This window comes from Puma concolor, chromosome B2 (genome assembly GCF_028749965.1).
Source record: "Puma concolor isolate L17-30 chromosome B2, mPumCon1.1.hap2, whole genome shotgun sequence".
Classification (NCBI taxonomy): Eukaryota; Metazoa; Chordata; class Mammalia; order Carnivora; family Felidae; genus Puma; species Puma concolor.
In genome coordinates, this window is record NC_141671.1 from 17733023 (window position 1) to 17757229 (window position 24207).

At 42.9% G+C, this 24207-nt stretch overlaps 1 protein-coding gene and 1 long non-coding RNA gene across 4 annotated transcripts in view; one reads left to right on the forward strand and one right to left on the reverse strand.

Moving 5' to 3' along the window:
* The window catches only part of NEDD9 (neural precursor cell expressed, developmentally down-regulated 9), a 185407-nt gene that overhangs the window by 60954 nt on the left and 100246 nt on the right, over positions 1–24207 (forward strand). For 2 of the 3 annotated variants that reach the window (XM_086706290.1, XM_086706288.1), the window contains one exon: positions 5812–5997. In XM_086706290.1, coding sequence (XP_086562416.1) covers positions 5986–5997 — 12 coding nt within the window. In that variant the 5' untranslated portion in view covers positions 5812–5985. The remainder of the gene's footprint in view (positions 1–5811; positions 5998–24207) is intronic. The other variant, XM_086706291.1, reaches the window with a different exon arrangement.
* LOC112853676 (uncharacterized) overlaps positions 1–24207 on the reverse strand; it is a 33875-nt gene that overhangs the window by 4137 nt on the left and 5531 nt on the right. The gene's annotated exons all lie outside the window — the stretch shown is intronic.

Genomic DNA, 24207 nt, shown 5'->3' on the forward strand with positions numbered 1-24207 from the left:
ACAGGCTCTTGTTCACACACAGGGCTCAGTCCCAGGTGGGCAGTGAGCATATTTTTAACCCCCAAATTCCAACACATGGTGCTCAAAATAAGATTGTTTTCTATTTTTTTTTTGAGAGAGAGAGAGAGAGAGAATGGGGGGAAGGGCAGAAAGAGAGGGAGAGAGGGAGAATTCCAAGTAGGCTCCACGCTGACAGTGCAGAGCCTGATGTGGGCTCAAACTCATGGACTGTGAGATCATGACCTGAGCCGAAGTCAGACACTCAACCTACTAAGCCCCCCAGGTGGCCCAAGATTGCTTTTCTAATGTGTAAATGTTTTAGATGAACCTCTTTAAAAGGCATAGAAATTAAATTGCATTAGTAAGTCTTTTATCAAGTCTCTTTTACTGACAAGAAATAGATTTCATTAAATCAGGCCTTTTTGAGAAAAATCTGTACAATACGTTCGTCGAACCCATAAGCTTTGACTTGCAAAATCTTATAATCATAGTCTATTGTGGTGAGAAAGGATCTGAGATATCACCTGAGCCAGCAGATTTAAATTTTGTATTTCATTTTTTAAACAACAAAGTCTTTTTTTTTAAGCCAAATATCACCAAGAGCCCCAAATTGAAACCAGTTAAAACTGGAATGGCTGTGGCCAAAGGAGAAGTGCAGAGCTCAGGACCCTTGCTTCTGATCTCCCTCTCTCATGTGCCACCTCTGCTCCCACAGATTTTGGAACTGCACACCACAGAAATGACAATCTACCAACTCCTCTTGTCCCGGATGAGGAAAGTGAGATCCAGAAAGAGCATGGCTTCATTTTAACTGATTACATCTTCAATGACCCCCATTTCCAAATAAGGTCACATTCTGAAATACTGGGAACTAGTTCCTCCGCATATGAATTGGGAAGGTAGGGGAGGGGGACACAATCCAATCCGTAGCATTGCTTCTTGCCCTGTTTGGATGTTCTTGGCCAAACAAGGAAGTCTCTGATACCTGGTCTTTAAGGGAAAGACGTGAGCATATTTGACAACTACTGGGAAGAAGTCAGGAAAGAGATACGTCAGGCACATAGAGATATGTCCCTGAGTGGGCATTGAGGCCAGATGGAGAGATACATTTTGGCACAAGAGGAGAGACACTTCCTTTATTGTCACAAGGAGGCGGGCGGGAGAAAGAGATGAGTTTGGATACAAAATGAATCAGCAGATGAGGAGGAGAGAAGTCGAGGGAGTTCACCTGAGGTGGTTCTAGCTTTCTTCATGAAGCAGGAGAAGACACTGCCTGCTGGGGCTGACAATGGAGGTGGGAACTACAGCTCAGTAGGAACTAGGGTTCAGCAGAGGGACTGGCACTGAAACCGGGGACTTGAGGAGAGTGGGGAAAAGTTTGAAATAGTCCTGTGCATAATGGACCAGAGCCAGCTGTGTCTAGAGTATGCACCCACTGCATCATCACAGGAAGGGATCTATTACTAGGATAGAAAGGTGGGGAAATGAGAGGGTGAGCAAACCAGGGGGAACAGAAAGGGGCTGCCTGACAGTAACAAGGGCCCAGATGGCATGGGTGACCAAAGTTTATAGTGGCACCATCTGCAGGGTGTGTGGTTTTTTCCAGCAATGCTCAACAGCTGGGCGATTGATGTAGAGAAAGTAAACAGTTGAGTACATCCAGAGCTGGGCTTTGTCCAGGAGGGTGCATTACAAGGGCAAAGGGGCAAGGAGGTTGAGGATGTGAGCAAGGGGAAGGTGACTTGAGAAAGCTCAGGGACGCGAGTAGGTGACGAAGAAAGTGTGCAGTGAGGAGGTTCTGCTCATCTCTGCACAAGAGGCTGGTGTATGTCCCTTGCTTTCTGTTGACCAGAGCACACGGTTATTGCTGCCTCCTGGAGGAACAGATGTTGCCAGATGTGACATGCTAACGAGCCACAAGCTGATGGGCTCCCCCAGCTAAACTTCCTCCTCTAGGGTGGTCCTAACTGGCCCCAGCTGGGTCATGTGTGCCCAGTGCTGCCACAACTGTCAGAGCATGCTCTGGGGACATGTGTGCCTCTATGGAAGGAAGAGGTCAATACCAACTGCATATCTAGTGTATTGGTTCAGCCCCTGGGTCAGTCTGCTAATCAGTGCTGTTTTAAAGTGGGCCATCCCTATTGGTTTGGATTTCATTGCTGTGAATCTTCCAAGGGCACAGATCTTCTCTTAGCTGCCATAGTTCAAATAAAAACTGTGGCTATTACTACACATATCATTGGTATTATTATATACCTCTACTGATGTTATTAGCACTCAATTTGAAACCCTAAGCTCCTAGAATCACCTCAGTATTTTCAGAAACCAATCACTGGGGAGAAAAAGAAAAAGAAACTTTTGAGTAGGACACTGAAATATTCCTAGTACGGAAAGGTTAAAACTAAAAAGAAATGCCAAACATTGTCAGGAGCAGTGGGGTCCCCCCCACCCCACTGGTGAGAATATAAATTAGTACAACCGCTTCTATTTTCCAGTAAATAAAATAAACGCCTATCTATCATCCAGAAAATTCCATTCTTAGGTATATGGACAACAGAAATAGATAAAGGTCTACATAGCAGTATTATCCACAATGGCCTCGTACTGGAGATGACTCAATTGTCCCTCCACATTAAAATGGATAGGTATCGGGGCGCCTGGGTGGCGCAGTCGGTTAAGCGTCCGACTTCAGCCAGGTCACGATCTCGCGGTCCGTGAGTTTGAGCCCCGCGTCGGGCTCTGGGCTGATGGCTCGGAGCCTGGAGCCTGTTTCCGATTCTGTGTCTCCCTCTCTCTCTGCCCCTCCCCCGTTCATGCTCTGTCTCTCTCTGTCCCAAAAATAAAAATAAAAACGTTGAAAAAAAAATTAAAAAAAAAAATAAATAAAAATAAAATGGATAGGTATCTATACACTGGAATACTATATGGCAATAAAAATTATGAACTACAGCTATTGGCAACAACACGGACGAATGCCACGAACATAATGCTGAGCGGATGCAGTTAACATAAAAGAATACATACTGTATGATCTATTTTTTCAGAGCTCAAATATAGGCAAAAGTGACTCTAGTGTATAGGAATGCCAATTTAAGGGGTAAAGTCTAAAGAAAGGCAAGGAGAGGATTACCATGATAGTCAGGATAGTTATCTTTAAGCAGGATCACCTCTACCATTTGTGGGGCTTAAATAGAGACCTGCAGATCATCGTCCTAGGACTAAATATTTTAAAGTCAGTTAAACTAACACTATATGAAATAAAAGCTGTTTTATCCTCCACCTCGACAAATAACATCTTCATGGCAATCTGGAAGACCAGGCTGGACCCTAGGATTCTTGGGCTGCTTAGAGCTTGTCACTGGAATGTGTGGCACAAGAAAAGGTGGCCCTCGGACTCCCAGGCCGTCCGTCTTCTTCCATGTCTGCCCCATCCTGTACCTCAAGGGCCCCTGTGTCCATGTATGTTCATCTGCAGCCTCCCGCACATATTTGCCCCTAGGCCACCTCTTGGGAAGATGGACCTGAGGAAGAGGCCAGAAAGTGGACTCAGAATCATTTGGACAGGGAATCCCAATGTCCCAGTACTTGGTGAATGGTCTAGAAAGGGAGACATAGGTTCCAGGTGGACACGGCCTCTTGACCTCAAAGATTCCTCTCTCCTTGGAAAGCAGTATTTCTGGAGGAAATCTAGAAGCCTAAAAGCACAAGGCTCAACATAGGGTCCACGGGATGGGGTTTAGGGTAGTATTGCCTCTAAAGAAAGGGGTTGTATTGGGAAGAGGACCTGGAAAATTTCTGGGGTCCTGGCAGTATGCTGTGCCTTAACCTGGAAGGCAATTTATGACAATTTATTAAGCTCTACATTTGTTTTATATAGTTTTCTGTATGTGTGTTATATTTCACAATAAAGAATTAATGAAATCTATCTATCTATCTGTCTACTATCTATCTATCTATCTATCTATCATCTATCTATCTATCACCTATCTGTCTATATATCTATCTATCATCTATCTATCTGTCTATCTATCTATTCACCTATTACTTCTGGTACTGTCATTTATGAGATCCTGAAGGCAAGCTCTGAATGCTTGCCTTTAAGCTCAGACACCTTGTACAGTTAAAATGCCTCAAGGCAGGAATACCTCGGGGAGAAATGGAGACAATTCTGGAAACATAGTAACTCTCACTGCTGGTTTTCTCCACTATCTGGGGCCCAGATACTTCAGTGACCATGGATGGGCTCGGCAGTGCACATGAGTCATGGGGCCATGTCCTCTTGCCTAGCCACTGCAGAGCGCCTCAGAGGAAAATTCTCTTTTCCCCATCTTAACCAAGATTTTAAATACTGTGTTTATCAAACCGAAATTACAGGAAGCTATTCCCATCCTAGCAGAAGTGAAAAGAGACCAACTCCCAATTATCCTCTGTTTGGAAAGCAGTTCTAAGAAGCCTTCCCTTCCCCATAAGGGCAGCTGGATAAATTCATTAGTTTGCTAGCTTCTACTATGTGCCAGACACAGTCCTTATTTTTCTGCTCCACACTTCAAAACACCCATTTGGTTTTGATTTTTCATCCTTGATAGGAAAAACACTTTCCTTTCACAAAGATTCAGATTCCCGGTTCTCAAAGAGATTTCTGTGTAGCCCATGTGGTTTAAATATCAGGACTTTTCTAAGAATATATATTTCAACTATGGTCCATATGGATACACACGCATTCACACACACACACACACACACACACACACACACCATTCCCAAACTGAACTTTATAGCAGTGAGATGATGAAAGGGAAGTGAAAATCTGGCCTCTACTAACCAACCAAAAGCCCAGTCAACTTTTTTCCCCAAAAAAACAAAATTCTGGGCTTTGCATCTAAGCTGTTTAAAAGCCACATTGCTGGGGCGCCTGGGTGGCGCAGTCGGTTAAGCGTCCGACTTCAGCCAGGTCACGATCTCGCGGTCCGTGAGTTTGAGCCCCGCGTCGGGCTCTGGGCTGATGGCTCGGAGCCTGGAGCCTGTTTCCGATTCTGTGTCTCCCTCTTTCTCTGCCCTTCCCCCGTTCATGCTCTGTCTCTCTCTGTCCCAAAAATAAATAAACGTTGAAAAAAAAAATTAAAAAAAAAAAAAAAAAAAAAGCCACATTGCCAAAGCGCCATTTTCCTCATTTTAGGGAAACAAGAAAAGCATGTGGCTGCAGTGACCTTCTCGAGCTGTTGATGAGAGGTAGAGTCAGGGACATGTGGTGGCTTCAATATGATAAAAGCAACAACATAAAGAGGGATAATGAAGCAGTGGGGGGGGGGGTGGAAGAACAAGTGAGGTCAATATCAGTCAATGGCAGGACTAAAATTGTAGACAACGGACAATGAAGGCTCACTCACTTCTACCATTCTGTCCCAATATGAAACACCTGGCAAATATCTACCCATCACTCAAGACTCCACCCCAAGTTTCCCTTCTCCCTCCTTTATGCCCTCACCAGGCCCACTTCATATTCTTTCAAAGTAACTGTAGCATTTTATGGAACTATATATTTTTGGTTTGTCCTACTAGACTGTGGGGTCAGTGAGGACAGGATCATATTTTATGCCTCTTTGCAGTTCCAGCCAATACGTAGTGAGGGTCCCATAAATGTTTTCCTTGGTTGCGTGATTGAATGAATGAATGAACGAACGAATGATGGATTTCATTCATGGGAGTATGGATTTGGCTTTTCCAACTGCTATGATGCAATCCTTAAGTGATAAAAAGTGTCTCAGCCTCTGCCAAGGTTTACCCATTTTTGCATTTTTAACTTCTTTTCAGATTCAAGAAGCTGTGAATTCCGTAATGTCACACACTGGCATGAGAATATCGTGTATTCTTTAAACAGAGTTATGAAAAGAAAGAAGCTGGTCAGGAGACTAAAACAGGAATTGTCCTTTTCAAGAGCCGGAACTCCAACATTCCTTGGCTTCACGGAGAGAAGCACCTGCGAAAATGTGGGCAAGGGTGAGTAGTGTTGGAAACAACGTACATTTCATGCACTTCCTTTTTGTCCAGTTCAACTCAGACTCATTCCTGTGGAACAATAATCCAAATGGTGTTCCATCCTCGCTCAGGATTGTAATTTATGTTTGGAATTAAAGGGCTAATTTCAGGTCACCGGATTTTGCTCTGTTAGGTGAATCTTTTGAGATGGATCTTTTGCCCACAGGAAATCCTCTTCCACTCAGAAATCTCGAGGGAGGCAGTCTTCTGGAATAAAGGCAGAATATTCCCCTTAGTATAACCAGTTCCCAAGCAAGTCTGAAAGTTATACTCACTGACAACTCAGAAGTTGATCACCTAGGTTAGATTAGCCAGGTCTCTGGTGCCTCCATTCTCTCTCTGCCCATCAGTGCTAAACCATCCCCTTTCCATACAGTCATTCCACAAGAAAGTCAATTCGGCCTGGGGTGGAGGTTAGGGTTAAAATAGTTGATTCATCCATCTAACCAAGGCTTCCTAAAAGTTTTATGGAAATTAAGTCGAAGAAGTGATGTGTGATGCACATCTGTTCATTGACTTGGAAGCAGGCAGCATGGCATGATGCAGTGGCCCTGGGGTCAGGCAGAGCTGGACTTATGTCACTCTTATGCTGAGCAGTAGAGTGACCGGGAGCAAGTTGCCTGACTCTTTTTAATCTTTGTCTCTGAATTTATAAAATGGACATAGGAAGGTTGTCCTGAGGATTAAATGAGAAAACGCACATGAAGCAATGTGTGCTCAGAGGAAGAAAGGTTAATTCCCTGATGTGCTGGGATCCACAATCTGCTGTCCGTATCACATGGAGAACTGACCATCAGGACAAAATAGAAGGCAACTGGGCAGTCATGTCAATCCAAAAAGTGCCGTATTTCGTTTGCAGGAGAAAGGCTAGGAGTCAAGTAAAATGACAAATGTGTCTTTAAAATATTTTGATGAGAAATAAAAGGATTTGCAGGGGAGTCTTTAAAAACCAAATGGCCATATCACTGTAATTGCTTTTAAAATAGCGATCTCTTAAAAGTCCCTCTAGTCCTAAGATCCTATGATACAGAATTCTGTCACAGAATTGGACATTTCAGAAGTGTCAACCAAACTGAATTACAGTAGTCCCCCCCTTACCCGGGGTTTTGCTCTGCATAATTTCAGCTACCCACGGTCAAGTGCAGATGATGCATTCTGGAAGCAGATGACCCTCCTTCTGAGTGTCATCAGAAAGTCAGTAGTTACCCCTGTCACAATGCCTACGTCATTCACCTCGCCGCATCTCACTTAGGCATTTGATCATCTCACATCATCACAAGAAGAGTGAGTAAGGGACAGTAAGAGACAGGGACCACATTCACATAACTTTTATTACAGTATATCAATATAATTGTTCTGTGTTACTACTGCTGCTGTGAATCTCTCGTTGTACATGATTTAGATATTAAACTTTATCATAGGCCTGTATGTATGGGAAAAAGCATAGTGTATATTGGGTTCAGTGCTATCTGTGTTTTCTGGCATCCACCGGGGGTCTTGGCATGTATTCTTTATGGATAAAGAGAAGACTACTGTATGAATTCAAACTGGAGCAAATTACACTTGTGATTCCTCAAGTCACAGGCATGAATATTAATTTCTTGGGGTGCCTGGGTGGCTCAGTTGGTTAAGTGTCCAACTCTTCGTTTCAGCTCAGGTCATGATTTCACAGTTCGTGAGTTTGAGCCCCGTATCGGGCTCTGTGCTGACAGCATGGAGCCTGCCTGGGATTCTCTCTCTGCCCCTTGTCTGGTCTCTCTGTCTCTCAAAATAAATAAACTTAAAAAAATTTTTTTAAATAAAAAAAATAATTTCTTAATGAAGAGTGAAATAAAACCAGTTTCTCCTCATTTTTTTAGACCTACTCAGTTTCACTCAATTGAGATGAAAAAAAAAAAAAAACTTAGCAATTCTCTAAAGCAAGCCAGTATTTCATTCCATTTGAGTCCCTGCAATGAACATTAGCACTGTGGTATTTCAAATACATGTTGATTCTCAACTTTTGGTATTCTAGATCTGAAAACCAGATAATTCGGCCACCTGAAGTCTTTAATTTGCTTTAGAACTATCTGTTCAAAGTCCAAGGTCCTTTTGGATCCTTAATTCCATCACTTCTGGGTGGGTTGTCTTTTTTTTTTTTTTAATGATTGAACTGTATTTCAATATTACACACATGTACACACACACGCATACACACTTACATGTAACTTCACACTAGACTAGGTAGAATGGAAATATTTGGCAGTTATTAGTATCACCTAATAGCAAAAAAGAGCATTGATTCCTTGTCGTCAATGCTTTCTAAAGATATATCCCTACTGGTCTTTGGGGGACAGATCCAGATCTGAAGCAATACCACCTGATTTGAATCCCAGCCCTGTCACGAATAAGGAGTAGGACAAACTATTAACAAAGTATTAAACCTCTCTGTGCGTCAGTTTCTTCATCTATAAAATGGGTGAAAATAGCACCTTTTGGGAGGGGTTGTTGTGATGAGTAAGCATGCAAATTGTTTACAAATATGTTTGGCACATACTAAACCCTCAATAGAGGCTTCCAGTGAAACTCAGAGTTCTACGGCACATAGGAAGTAAAGTCTACACGGCTCAAAGAAATCACTAAAGGCAGAAGATGGGGGAAGCAGAGTGTAAAAAAGGCCTTGAGAGATTGAGCCTCTAGGAATCTGGGTCCGACTAGATTTGGTTGCTCTTTTGAACCCCCTCTGCTGTGATTTTCTGGTTTGGGGAGCCACAATGAGGACACTGTGAGGTCATGGCCAGAAACATCCTTCGGGGAAACCTGTGCTAACCTTATAAATACTCTTAAAAGCAAGCCCTTTACCAAAAAACTCAGCAAGTGAAAGCAAGCCCCGAGCTGACTGCAAATACCAATGTGGAGGGAAGGTGGAGAGCCCGTGCTCACACCTGGGGGGCCATCTGAGAGCTGCAGAGAGGCTGGGCAGTGGGCAGTCTTCCTTTGTGTCTCTACATGAATCAGTGGTGTGCTGGAGGCAGCTGGTTCCAGCTTCCTGGAGCCCACTGTGTCCATGCATCCCAGTGAGTTCATGTAGGTAACTCAACAGTTGCCATAGTGGGGGTATTTACACCACAGAAACTGGCAGACTATAACTCAGGGTATTTTGTTTTGTTTCACTGTCAGAGAGCTGGTAGGTTAATATTTCCCAGTGCACCACTGGGGATGATAAAGAAGCTGGCTCAGAAAAACAAGAACACTGGCAATAAAAACCTTTTAAACTGCAAACGTCTTCTTTTGACATTCCTCAGTCTTCCCCGTTATACTAGGGCAGGAAGTTGGCAGTTGGACATGGTCTGTCGTGGTTTATCTAAAGAAGAAAAATCCAGGTGGACTATTGCTTCACGGATGGTCAATATGTATCGATTGACAGGACTTGAAAATGTTGTCCTTTTTTTCCGATTAAATACACGTTCACCCCAGGTCTAAAATAGTCATCAAACTGCATTTACACCTGCCCTGGGTTTGTAAAGTCCCAAAAAGGGAGATGCAATGAAGTGGAGTAATTCACATACTCTTTTTTCAGCCCTTAAAAATAGTATTTTGATTATTCTAACATATTTTAAGGAATATGAAAACTTTATGTACTGAGAATGAATACCTTATGTCCCAACACTTAAAGGACAGCTTAACTTGTTCAGATTTCCAAGGTTGTTCCTTGAGAGTGAAGATGAAAGAATAGGGATTGAAATGAAGAAGTACCTCTAAGTCTGCCTTTATTAGTCTGCTCGGCTAGCCATAACAAGTACTGTAGACTGATGGCTTAAACAACAGAAATTTATTTTCTCATGGTTCTGGAGGCTGGAAATCCAAGATCAAGGTGTCAGTAGGTCTGGTTTTCCTGAGGCTTCTCTTCTTGGTTTACAGATGGTCGATGGTCAAATTCTCCCTATGTCCTCACACAGTCTTCCCTCCATGTGAGTCTGCATCCTAATCTCTTCTTGTTATAAGGACACCAGCCATATTGGATTGGGGCCCACCCACATTTTACCTTAAATGCTCTTTTAAAGGCCCTATATCCAAACCACGTCTTAAAAGACCAAATATAGTCACATTCTGAGATACTGTGGGCTAGAACTTGAACGTATAAATTTGGAGGGGGACACAATTAAGCCCATTACACTGCCTGAACATAACCATAATTTATCCACAAGGAAAATTAGATCTAACAACATCACAGGTCATGTTCCTAAGAGAAGCAGACTCTGAAGAGATGGAGATTGGCCTGCAGGGGTTTATGGTAGATGCTCTCAGGAAAACCTACAAGCAATGAAGGCAGCAGAATTAGGCATAAGGGGACTGCAGTGAAGTCATGGTCAAGGCCCAGGATGACCACAGAACTCTCCAGGCACGTGGAGAGTTGTTTGGAATTGAAGCAAGGGCACTAGGCCATTTTACTCCTGCAAGGACTAGTCATGGGGTGTAGGCTGCCCCCAGGAAAGAGGCATGATATTCATGAACAGGCTCTCTTCAGCTGAGGACAATCTCAGGCAGACTCAGTTGAGAGTTGCCAATCACCCGGTCTTTGGGAGCTGACAGAGGATTGCTCAGTCAAGTGGAATCTCTGGTCGGTGCACTGGGTGTCTACAGTATAAGGAAGCAGAGGTTCCCCATGTGAATGAATAGATTTACCATCATCTTCTTAAGAAATTTCTCATAATACCTCTCAGTAGTTTAAATGGTGACCTATTATGAACCCTAAAACACTTGGCCCAATTCTGGGTGCATCAAAAATGCCCAGCAGAATGGTCAGGGTGTATGGCCTCATGGGAAAAGTATGCTATTTGGAGACAAAGAGATCTGGGTTCAACTCTCTTCCCCACTATTTACTAATACTCTTTACCCTCTCCAAATCTCCAATGTCTCTTCTGCAAAATGAGGATAAGTAAGCCAACTTTGTTAGACTGTTGGAAAGATTCAAAGAAAAAAATACACTTCAGGGTGTCGGGCACATGCTTGACAAAGAAGGCATTCCAAAAGCGTACGTTTCCTTCCCTTTCTTTAAGCAAATAATTAATCGGTGGTAACCAATTTCAAACCAGAAATAGACATTTGATCTCCTAACATGAGGGAAAATGTTTCTCAAATTCTGCACTTGATCTTAGCCAAAAGGCTGAGAAGTGATGTTTCTCAAATTCTGGTGTGATCAGAATCACTGGTGAAGATTGTCAAAACAGATTCCTGGATCCCATTCACAGTGAATCTAAATCAGGAGGTCTAAGGTGAAGACCAGGCATGTGTAATTTTAGCAAGCCCCATGGGGGTTTCTGATACCTGGAAAACCTTGAGGCCCCCTGCTTGAGGCTGTGGGTGTTGTGTCAGTAAGAATGGGAGTTCAGTGCTTAGATGCCTGGGGACATTTCCACTGTCTTCATTGTCATTTAGTTCTGTGGATGTGGATGTACACATCTCATCACAAAGACTTCTCCCCTTGTATAAATACTGTGCATTCCAAAGCTAAAACATGCATAAATTATGTCAGCTATAGAATCAAACCAATTCTCCTTTTCAAGATGTAGTTTTATTGAGGTATAAATCACTACTACAAGGCAATTTAGTGCAGACAGGAATTTTACTGGGGGATGCAGATCCCCTGAGCTTGTCTGGAAAATGGGAAGCATATTCAGAGTTGCAGGTGTAAGAGCTGCGTGTCCTGCAAAGAAGCTCCGTCTGGACAGAGATTTAACTTTCTCATCTAAATCAAGGTAAATGGAGTTCCTCTGGATGGGATTGCTAAAGGCTTTCTGTGTTTGATTAGGGATCACAAAGCCCATCTGTGCTGCAGAAATTATACTGTCAAAAAGACACCTGACCGGGGTCCAGAAAGTAAACAGGAGCTGGAACACAGAAAGTGACCCCTGAGCGCAGACGGGCTTTCACATCCCTACCAGACTTCCCCTGATTTAACATGGGGCCATGTGGTTTCCCAGTGTCTTCTGTGGCTTTCTTTTCCCACAGAATGAGGCCTCATTTGTTCTAAAATATGAAGCTTTGGGGGTTTCTCGAAAATGGTACTTTCACTCAGTAAAAATAAGTCAAGACGAAAACGTTATCTGTGGGAATCCATTCTGAAAATGGATTGAACTGAGAACATGAGAGAAATGGTCTGTTTTTCCCAAATGATCAGCAGCCACCCAGAAGTGGTCCCTTTCCCTATGGCAACAACAAAAATTCTAGAAGTAGCACAACAGAAGCATTACGATCAGCGAGAAGTCCAAGATGGCTCTGTGCTCATTGTCTCCATACTAACACCACAAGTCCGGGAGTTGGTGAGCTTCTTCTATCCTTAGACCTGCTCTGAGTTCTTATCGATGAAGGAGGGTTCCCTACAACTTGCCTTTATTTTCTTTTAAAAAATATTCCTCTGGGTTTGACTAGGGCCTTGTAACACACACTGAGTCCTCGTTACACGAGAGGAACCATGCATCCCCTAACCTTTAAATATTACCTAGAGTCCTTTGCTCTTTCCCTGGCTCACTTAGAGAAGCATCTTTGAGTACAGCATCCAATTAAGTAGTAGGTTTACATCTAGTGCTTCTTTCTTGTATTCACATCTCTTTCTGACTCAGCCCTGTACTCTGCCATTCCTTAGCTACACAGAATTTTAGGGCCGGAAGAACACATTAGTCAGGTTAGTATTACAATGAGCTGCAGTAATGAGTAAGCCCTATAGTCTTGGCATTGCAGCACAATACAGTTGTGTTCTCACTCCTGTGATAGTCACTGGCTCTCCTGGGCAGCTATCCTCAGGCATCTGGGCATCTTCCACCATCTCAGAGTCCTTCCCTTCCAGCAGCACAGATAAAAAGAGAAAAGGTATGGGACGTTTCAGCAAGCAGGCCAGGAAAGTGGAGAATTGGTCCACCAGCATTCCACTGATCCAGAGATGGCTGACAAATGTTGACAAGTGCACAGATGCTAATAGTGTTTGTCTCAGAGAGTCCTTAGATGCCCCTTTGCTTTCAATGCCTTCGAGTGTTTTCTAGTTGAGGCAACCGAGACCCAGAGTTACACAGAGCCAATCAGTGACAGCTCAATTCAGTGCTGGCCAAAAGGCCTCTTGCCCATTCCTATTAGTTCCAATTAATGTATAAAAAGGCTCATAAAATCTCAAGATACAGTTGGAGCATTGTTTCTAGAACTTTCTATCCAGGACTCCAGGGTGAGGAGGACTATGACCACCCTGCTCCAAAACCCACAGTTCCGATGCAGTCCTGTCCATCTGAGAGCTGGACAGATGAATGTTTCAAGGAGGAAGCGCCAGTAGCAAACCCTAATTATGGGAAATGCTTCTTGGCTCCTAAGGATATAAAATTACTTTGCGGAAAGTCAAGAAAAATAGAAACAGAATACACTGTAAAGCTTTCTTCAGAGGCCAAAAGTCACCTAGTAAGCCTTGCATATTGTTCTTGATTCTGTCAAGATAGCTTACAGGGTGGAGACAGCTGATAGGGAGAGAAAGTCTGGATGGGGTCAGCCTGGTTTGTAACCATTATGTTGGCTCATGGAGGATATGTCTTGAAAGATTGTCCTCCCCACGGCTGAGTTCAAATGAGAAGAGACAGAGACTTCCAGAAAATACCTAATAGAGGATAAAGAAATGGGTGCAGGCATGGTCTCTTTGACAGGTTCTAAACACTATCTGGAGAACAGTGGAAAAACCGAGTGGAAAGAACTCCTGTGTGGGAATCCGGATGAACCACATTTCTTTCTTTTTTTTTTTTTTAAGTGTATTTATTTTGAGAGAGAGACTAAGCATGTGCACAGGCAGGGGAGGGGCAGAGAGAGAGGAAGAGAGAGAGAATTCCAAGCAGGCCCCTGAACTGGCAGCACAAAGCCCGATGTGGGGCTCGATCTCATGAACTGTGAGATCATGACCTGAGCCAAAACCAAGAGTCAGATGCTTACCCAACTGAGCCACCCAGGCACCCCAGAACCTTTGCCACACTTCTGACCATCTATATCAATGTCTATTGATCCCTCAGTTACATACCTATTTTTTTAAGTCTGACTTTATCATCACAAAGTTTGTATATCTGGATTTTTTGCCTGAATCTTAAATTTTTCACCTGGAGTTCTGATGTTGAGTCGTTAAAGGCTTTATGTTAGTTTTCATCAGTTTTAGGGAGGGAAAAGAAATAAAAATAATACATGCCACTTGGCTGGAAACTAAGGTGCTGATTTAAACTAAACATTAGGGGCGCCTGGGTGGCGCAGTTGGTTAAGCGTCCGACTTCAGCCAGGTCACAATCTCGCGGTCCGTGAGTTCGAGCCCCGCGTCAGGCTCTGGGCTGATGGCTCAGAGCCTGGAGCCTGTTTCCGATTCTGTGCCTCCCTCTCTCTCTGCCCCTCCCCCGTTCATGCTCTGTCTCTCTCTGTCCCAAAAATAAATAAACGTTGAAAAAAAAATAAAAAAAAAAACAAAAAAAACCAACTAAACATTATTACACATAATGTATTTTATTACATAAAATACATAAATAACAGTAATAATAGAATTATATTTATAGAGTGAATGCCAAATTATATTACTTCATTTAACCAAAGCACAATCACATTTCCTAGATTCACAGATAAGGTATTAAAAATAGTGCAGAATGTAATTACATGTGCTTTTATTTTTCAATCTTTTTACCTCATTCTCAATACTTCCCCTTTTTTATAAAAATTTTTCATCCTTGTGAGTTGGGGGAACAATGTGTCCATGTTACTAACAGTCACAATGAAGCCAGTGAGACGAATGGATTTGCTGAATCCCATGATAGTTTATGGCAAAGCTTGGACTCAGATCAATGGTCAGCATGGTGAGCAAGAGAAATGGAGACAGGCTTGTAAGGTACCTCCAAAGAATTTGGAAATAAGGCAGCTCTCAGAGTTAAACTAGTAAAAGGCATACATAAAGTGCATAAACCTAGTAAAACAGAAAGGATGTAATTGGCCAATTGTGGAAGGAAGCCAAGAAACCATCCATTTATATATAAAAAAAAATAGAAGAGGTAAAAGCATCTCAGACTTCAGCCCCACTGATCTGGGGGTACGGTAATGAGAAGGATGCACATGTGATTATAAGTTAGTAAGCAGAAAACTTACTAACTGCATTGTAACTGTTTGGATTAAGACTATGTGAATGAAGGAGTTGGTTAACCAAAGAGCAGGAAAAAGAGCCAGAGGGTCATAGAGGCCCTCTCGATGGCACAGTCCATCAAGACGGAAGCACCTAAAGAAGACACAGTCTTGGCAGTGTTGGCCAAAGCATTATGGTTCCCTTGATGAGACTATCTCTGTTAGGAGCAAGAGTGCCCAAGCCATTGACAGCAACATTCTAAGATCAATTAAGAGCCCTTCTGATTCTGTGGACACCAGGCAACCCTGTGATAATTTGGTTCCTCATGACAGAACTGTCTCAATGCTTTCTGGTCTATCTGCCAGTGGTAATTATTATTTTAAATTACTGTCATTGTATCTGATGGCTATGAGCTGGTCCCACCCTAAGCACGCCAACCAAATCCCTTTTATGAACCTGAGAGACCTGAGACCATGATGTGTTCTTCAAGGTAAACACCACCTTCTGGAGTCCACCTGGGCATACAGTACTGTTACGTAGCCACAGCTCAGGCTTCACTCTGCTCTTCTTGAACTGTCGCTGAACCAGCCCCGTGCAATTTTGACGGAACCATATGTAAAGTCAAGATCAGGATGTTCTAATAATTGACAGAACAATTGCCATATTGTAAGCCAGAAGCAGCCTGCAGAATAAAGGGAAGGAAAGAACCTAAACCACTTTAACAGGCCGCGTGCCGATTTTCTATTGTATCTGGGACCCTGCCACAGACAGCTTCATCAAAGATACGGAATAGTTGACAGAGTAATGTTTTCCAGGTTTTCTCGCACCTTATCCAATTGCAGTAATTGTTAGGTGATAAATACAGTGACAGCTCATTACAAAACGCAGCTTCCAGAAGCTGAAAGGTTAGGTGGCACCTCTCACCTGCTGGGTGATAGGTTAGCATCTTACCCCTGTCCCTTTCCACTCCCAACCCCACAGTTCTGTCTGCAGTCTTGTGCACTCAAGGCATTAGATTTCACACAAAGCCTTTTGAAGTGAAAATAAAGTCAGAAGGCTCTACTACAGAACCTAGGAATAAAACTATGTATAAAACTATACACAGAGGGCAGGAATGAAGAGGATAAAGAATATGGCCTGAAAACTTGAGAGCATTATCCGCAGTCTCTTCGAGTTTTTAGATTTGTGTGTGTGTGTGCACATGTGTGTGTCTGTGTCTCCCTGTGTACCTAGGGAAGGGTTTGTATACTCTTGTGTCCTCACATGTATATTCCTAAGTCTGTAAGTGCTAATTCTCTGGTTTTTTTTTTTTAGCAGCTTTATTGAGGTATGATTGGCATACAATGAACTACACATATTTAAGATGTACGTTTTGATAATGTTGACACACAAATGCAGTTGTAAAACCATCATCACTATCAAAATAACAAACATATCCATGATCCCCAAAAGTTTTCTTGTGCTCCTTTATATTTTTTAATAATTATTTTTTAATGTTTGTTTATTTTGAGAGAGAGAGAGAGAGAGAGAGAGAGAGAGAGAGAGAGAGAGAGAATGCATGGAGGAGGAGCAGAGAGAGAGAATCCCAAGCAGGCTGCATGCTGTCAGCACAGAGCTGGATGTGGGGCTTAATCTCTTGAACAGTGAGATCATGACCTGAGCCCAAATCAAGAGTTGGATGCTTAACTGACTGGCCACCCAGGTGCCCCTCTTGTGTTCCTTTATAATCCCACCTTCTGCCCCTTCCACCTCCCATCCCATCCCCAGGAAACCACCAATCTGCTTTCTGCCATTATACATTAGTTTGCAATTCCTAGATATTAATATAAATGAAACATACAATATATACCCTTTCTTCCTGGCTTCTTTTGCAGAGCATAATTATTTCGATATTCATTCATGTTGTGGTGCATATCAATAGTTCATTTTCTCATTGTTGCTGAGTAGTATTCCTTGTAGGAGTGGACCGCAGTGCGTTTGTTTATCCATTCACCTGTTGATAGATACCTGGATTGTTCCCAGTTGGAGGCAATTAGAAATAAAGTTCTACAAACATTTGCATAAACATTTTTGCATGGACACGTGCTTTTTTTTTTCTTTTCTTTTTCATTAATTTATTTTCAAGTTAGTTACCATACAGTATAGTCTTGGCTTCAGGAGTAGAACCCAGTGATTCATCTCTTACATGTGACACTAGTGCTCATCCCGAAAAGTGCCCTCCTTAATGCCCATCACGCTCTATCCCCCCTTCCAACAACCCTCAGTTTGTTCTCTGTATTTAAGAGTCTCCTACGGTTTTCCTCCCTCTCTGTTTTTATCTTATTTTTCCTTCCTTTCCCCTATGTTCATCTGCTGAGTTTCTCAAATTTAACATATGAGTGAAATCATATGATACTTGTCTTTCTCTGACTGGCTTATTTCACTTAGCAAAATACACTCTAGTTCAATCCATGTTGTTGCAAATGGCAAGATTTCATTCTTTTTCATCGCCGAGAGTGTTCCATTGTATGTATATACCACATCTTCTTTATCCATTCATCAGTGGATGGACACTTGGGCTCTTTCCATAATTTGGCCGTTGTTGATAATGCTGATATAAACATTGAGGAGCATATGCCCCTTCAAATCAGCATTTTTGTATCTTTTGGGTAAGTTCCTAGTAGTGCAATTGCCCTGTCATAGGGTAGCTCTATTTTTAATTTTTTGAGGAACCTCCATACAGTTTTCCAGAGTGGCTGCACCAGTTTGCATTACCACCAACAGTGCAAAAGTGTTCCTCTTTCTCCACATCCTTGCCAACATCTGTTGTTTCCTGAGTTGCTAATTTTAACCATTCTGACTGGTGTGAGGTGGTATCTCATTGTGGTTTTGATTTGTATTTCCCTGATGATGAGCGATGTGGAGCATCTTTTCATGTGTCTGTTTGCCATCGGGATGTCTTCTTCGGAAAAGTGTCTATTCATGTCTTTTGCCCATTTCTTCACTGGATTATTTGTTTTTTGGGTGTGCTTTGTTTTCTTTTGGACAAATTCCTAGGATGGATGAGTAGGTTCCATGGTAGATGTGTGTCTAACTTTCGAAGAAACTGACAAACTGTGTTCCAAAGTGGTTGTACCATTTTATGTTTCCATCAGTGGTACGTGAGAATTCTAGTCTAGTTCCTCCACATCCCTGCCAACACTATGTATGGTTCGATTTTTCTTTTGATTTTAGCCATCCATATAGTTGTACAGTGATAGGTGTACAGTGATACCTTCCTATGGTTTTATTCAGCATCTCTTCATGTGCTTAGTTGACATCTGGAAGTCTTCTTTAATAAAATGACTATTCATATATCTTGTCTATTTTTTAATTGGGTTGTTTTCTTATCATTGAGTGTCAAGAGTTTCTTATCTATTCTGGATGCAATTGCTTTGTCAAATGTATGTACTGTGAATATTTTCTTCCAGTGTCTGGCTTGTCTTTATTCTCTTAACATTGTCTTTGGAAGAGTAGACATTTTTAATTGTAATGAAGTCCTATTTATTAACTTTTTTTTAATGGACTATGCCTCTCAGTGTGGTGGCTAAGAAATCTTCACTTAATCCAAGGTCACAAACATTTTCTCCTATATTTTCTTCTAGAAGTTTCACAGCTTTAGGTTTTACATTTATCTCTGGTGCATTTTGAGTTAACATTTACATGATGGAAGGTATAGATTGAAATTCATTATTTTCTATATGGATATCCAGTTGTACCAGCACCATTTGTTGGAAGGACCATGTTTCCCCACCAAATTTTCTTTCTCCTTTGTCAAAAATCAATTGTCCATATATGTTATTTCTGTTCCCTTGACCTATCTTTAAGCCAATAACACACTGTCTTGATTCGTGTAGCTTTCTCATAAGTCTTGAGCTCCAGTGTTCAAATTTGATTCTTCTTTTGTAAATTTTTTTTCTTTTGTTTTGTTTTACTTTTGCTATTCTAGGTCCTTTGTGTCTCCATATGAAGCTTATAATCCACTTGTCAATTTCTACAAAAAATGCTTACTGAGATTTTGATTGGGATGGTGCTGATTCTATAAATCAATCTGGGGAGAACTACGTCTTACCAATATTGAGTGTTCTGATCCATGAATAAATTCTATCTTCCCACTTATTTAGATCTTCTTTAATTTTTCTTGGCAGAATTTTTTTTAGTTTTTAGTGCATAGAGAACTGTAAACATTTCTCAGTCACAAACTATAAAAGAGAACAACCAGTTTCTTCAAGACTGACAAGCTAAAGGCACCAGAGTCTTAAGCCCCAGTATTGTTTTACAGCAATACAATGCAGGGACTATAGAGAGGGGATGATAGTACCTATTTCCTAGAATCTTGAGCATTAAATGAGAGAGCACAAGTATACAGTTTAAGATAGCACAGGCCATGGTTCCGACTGCCTGGGTTCAAATCCCAGGTCCACCATTTAGAGCTGAGCAATCTTCGGAAATACACAATCCCTATTCAACTCAGCTTTTTGATCAGCAAAATGCAGAAAATACTAGTACTTCCCTCATAAGGACCCTCATGAGGGTATGATGAGCTTGCTAAACAGTTAGAAATCTCTTGTCATATTTTAAGCAACAAATAAATGTTAGCAATGGGTGTTGATTTTATCATTAACGGCACTTAACACAGCATCTGGAACATAGTAAGCAACCAATAAAGGGTAGATTTAATTATTAGCTTATATAACAAACTAGGCTACCTGGTTAACACCTTCACATATGCTTCACATCAATTTGAGTATCACAGGCTGAATTGAATTTGCTGGAAGGATGTTTGTTCTTTTTTTTAAGCATGTTTGTTTTGAGAGAGAGAGAGAGAGAGAGAGAGAGAGAGAGAGAGAGACAGGCAGCAGGGGAGGGGGAGAGAAAGAATCCCAAGCAAACTCCATGGTGTCAGCACAGAGCCCAACGCAGGGCTTGAACTCATGAACTGTGAGATCATGACCTGAGCCAAAGTCAAGAATCAGACGCTTAACTGACTGAGCCACCCATGTGCTCTAGGAGGTTTGTTCTTAAAAGACCTGACCCTGATACTGAACACAGACTCCCCTTTCTACTCTTTGAATGTCGTATTTGAGAGTTTGCCTCAGACATACCCAACACAGGATCTCAACATATAGGCAAATCTCCCACAGCTAGCTTTACCATTAGCTTCCTTAATTTCTCTTCCACCCATTTTGAGATCTAGAAGTCTGAAAGAGATTGTATAAATCATTCTCTCTCATCACTTCCAACATCCTTAGAAAGCTGACTCCTTCCTGAAGATACACCTACTCTACCCCTGACCCTTGCTATAGGGCAGAGAAGTGTCCAGGTTACATATAGACTGGTTCTATGGGGTAGTTTTATGATGTGATCTGATTTCAAAACCCAGGAAGGCCCCGTGCACCTCTCGTCACCCCCCACCACTACTTTCCACCCCTGTACACACACACACACACACACACACACACACACACACACAATCTCCCCTTCTAGTTTGCTGACACAAGCTGCCTAATTGGAAACCCATGTCTGCACTTGATGACTCAGTTCCCTGTAAAATTGCAAATTACCTTTGAAGAAAAAAAATGATCATGAACTTATTCATGTAGGTGACAGTGTGAGGTCATGGAAGCCCCAAACCAGAAGAGTCAAGTCTTGGGTTCTAATCTTAGCTGCTCTTCTCCCTTCTCTGTAACCTAAGATTCCACTTAAGCTCTCTGCTGTACCCTAAGGGGATGGTGCCATTTGAGTCATTCATTCACCCAGCAAATCTTACCACAGCCACGTATTGTTTTAAGTGCAGAAGACACAGCAGTGAGCAAAACGAAATCCCTGCTCCCACGGAGTGCCTATGCAAGTCAGAGAGATGGATAATAAGCAGTAAACACATATGTAATAGATCGTCAAGGGGTGGTGAATTGCAAGAATCAAAATAAAGCAGAGCAAAGAGGCAGAGAATGAAAAGGAATGCTAATTTAGGTGGTGGCAAAGGAAGTTCTTTCAGAGGCAGTGACAATTCAGCAAAGGCCTAAAGGAAGTAAGTGAGGCGATGTGAGGCAAGCTGGCAGAAGAACATTCCAGAATGGGGAGTGGTAAGTGTGAAGGTCATTTTGCTCGACGTGTTTGAGGAAAATAAAGAGGCCATATGGTTGCAGTAAAGAGTTAGCTGGAGAGGGGTCTAGGGCACAACACATATGGGGCATTGCAGGCCAGCATGATGACTTTGGAGAGTGTGTGTGGTCTAAGGGACACGGAAGTCACTGCAGGGTTTGGAGCAGGGGAGTCACAAGATCTGACTTGTTTTCGAGCACTCACTCAGGCTGACGTGCTCAGGACAGGTAAGAAACAAATGTTTGGAACATAACATTAAACAATTAGATGTAGGGGAAGCATTTCAAACAAAGGAATAAGAAAAGAGTAACAGATGACTCTAATATTTTGGCCTGGAGAAGAAGAGGATGGCATTAACTGAGACACAGAAGCCTGAGGAAGAAGAGGGCGTACCAATAGTTTGCTGGGGACATGTTAAGTTGGGCTCGTCCATTAGCTATGCCAGGGGCAGGTCAAATGGGCAGTTGTGTATATGGGGTTGGAGTCATGAGTGTCTGCATGATAATGGAATTTACAGCAGCAAGTGGCATCACCTAGGTGGTGACTGTTGCTAGAAAAGAAAAGAATTCCAACAAGAAAAGGGGGGTCCAAACAAAAGATTCCAGTTTATTAGTGGGTTAAATGAGATGGACACCTAAAACAGGGCATTGGAGTACTTCAGGGTACACCCCAAGTACCAGAAATCTCAAGTAAAATGAGCTTGAACAATAAGAACGTTTATTGCATAAGAGAATTCTGGAAGAAGAGTAGTTCTGAGTTTGGTTAATTCATTGGCTGAATGATGTCATCAAGAACCAAGATCCCTTCAGCCTCAGGGTGGCTCAATTGGTTAAGAGCCAGGCTCTTTTGGTTTCAGCTCAGGTCCTGACCTCATGGTTCACAGGTTGGAGCCCCACATCAGGCTCAGTACTGATAGTGGAGGGCCTGCTCGGGATTCTCTGTCTCCCTCTGTCTCTGCCCCTTCTCCACTCTCTCCCTCTCAAAAATAAGCAAATAAAAACTTAAAAAACAAAGAAGAACCAAGGTTCCTTCATCTTTGGACTCTGCTATTCTCATAACAGCAAGATGGCTGCTGTAGCTCCAGATGTCACATCCTCTCACACCGTCCACAGGTGGGATAAAGACAACAACCTTTTTCGTCTCTTTTTAAGAGGAAACTTTACCAGTAGCCTCCCCGCAGAATTCCCTCTTCAACTAAACCAGAATGGGTCACAAACTCACGCCTACACAAATCTTAGCAGGGAGCACATAGCCGTATGCAACCATACTATTATAGACTCCAGGGGTAGAAGAGACCTGGAAAGTTCACGTACTTCCAATGTCAAATCTTCATGACTTTGTGCATTAGACAAGGTTCCAGAGAGAAGTATAGGACCTATCCAAATTATCCTAATTTAGAAGGAACTCAGAGGATCTGATGCCAGCCTCAGCTATGAGTGAGAGCAGAACACAGCAAAACCACGGGATAGTGCATCAGTCCAGGCTAGTATGAGAGATGCCTCCCTCCCCACATCCCAATAAGAGCTGAGACCTTTGGTCCAGGGGCACAGCCAGCCAACCCACAGCCACCTAGAAGGATGAAGGATGCTAGGGAATAAATGCTCTGCCTCACCCCCTTTCTCCCTCCAACTAGAAAACAAAGGTGAGACCCTGAGGCACAAAACAGAAAAGAGTGGAGAAGGTTCTGGAAGAACAAACAGAGGATATCTGGCTTGCCCCATAGGGAAGATCAGCCACTCTGAGGCCACTCGTTTCACCTAGGGAAACTCTGGCTTCTAGAAATATCCCAGTCAACCCAGGGAAGTTGGGGGGGGGGGGGGATCTATATAGAACAGGCCTAATTCCTCATCCCTGTGACAAAAGTTGAGATGGAAGACATAGTCAAGTGTTAGGGCAAAAGTCATCAAGATTAGTTTAGTCCTTGACCCCAGTGTCCACTGGAGATGGAAGGTTGGGGTCTCCATGTATCTTTTCCTTAGCACGGTGCCTCTCCGCCAGAGGCAGTTTTGCTCAGTGGGAGACACTGGCAATTCCATTGTCACAACTTCAGGGAGTGCTACTGGCATCTAGGGGGTAGAGACCAGGCATGTCACTAATCCCACAAGGCACAGCGCAGTAACCGCCACAAGGAATGACGTGGCCCCAAATGTCAATAGTGCCACAGATGAGAAACTGGTGTAAGACCTTCCCGAGGGACCACAGCCCAACGTTTCCCCTTACACTTGGGCCGAAATCTTTGGTTTCATGGTGAGCTAATACAAAAACAGTACCAGGGTTCTTTGAGGGCAGGGAGGGAAGGGGTTGGTGGCAGCAGAGTCGCAGGGGTGGGGGGAGAGGCGGGAGAGAGAGGAGGGGCTCTGTGCTCACAGAGGAATGGCCCTTGTTGAATTTCTCTCAGTCAGTGCACAGCCCCCAGCCAATGGCGGGGAGCAGCGAGCCCACGGGCCACACAGGACCCCCACCAGCTGTGGGGCTGCATGCGAGCTGTATCACACCCCAACACCCGCTCTTCGCAGGCAAGCCTATAAACAAGAAAGCCAACCGCGAGAACATAAGAAAGAAATAAAAGTTGTTTGGTCTGCCGTCAGGAACAGATTGTTGGAATATCCTAACCCCAGTCCAAAAGGAACAACCAACAATAACAATTAGGAGACCGCGTCTGACGTTGAACCACACGATGCCTGCATTTTCCCCGTGCCAGGACCATTTCCAAGGGGACTAACCACTGGCCCCGTCCTGTGTTCTTACCACGGCCTGAGGAGCCCTCCTCTCTATGTAATCACCAACGATAGGACCCAAACACATGAAAATGTCAGCCGGGACCATGAATTAGGAGCAGGTGAACTTAGCCTCTGCTAAAGGTCAGCGGATGTATTTTGATGGACGTGTGCTGTCACACCTCAATTCCCCTTTCACTTGGCATCTACAGATCAATTGAAAATATTGTATTT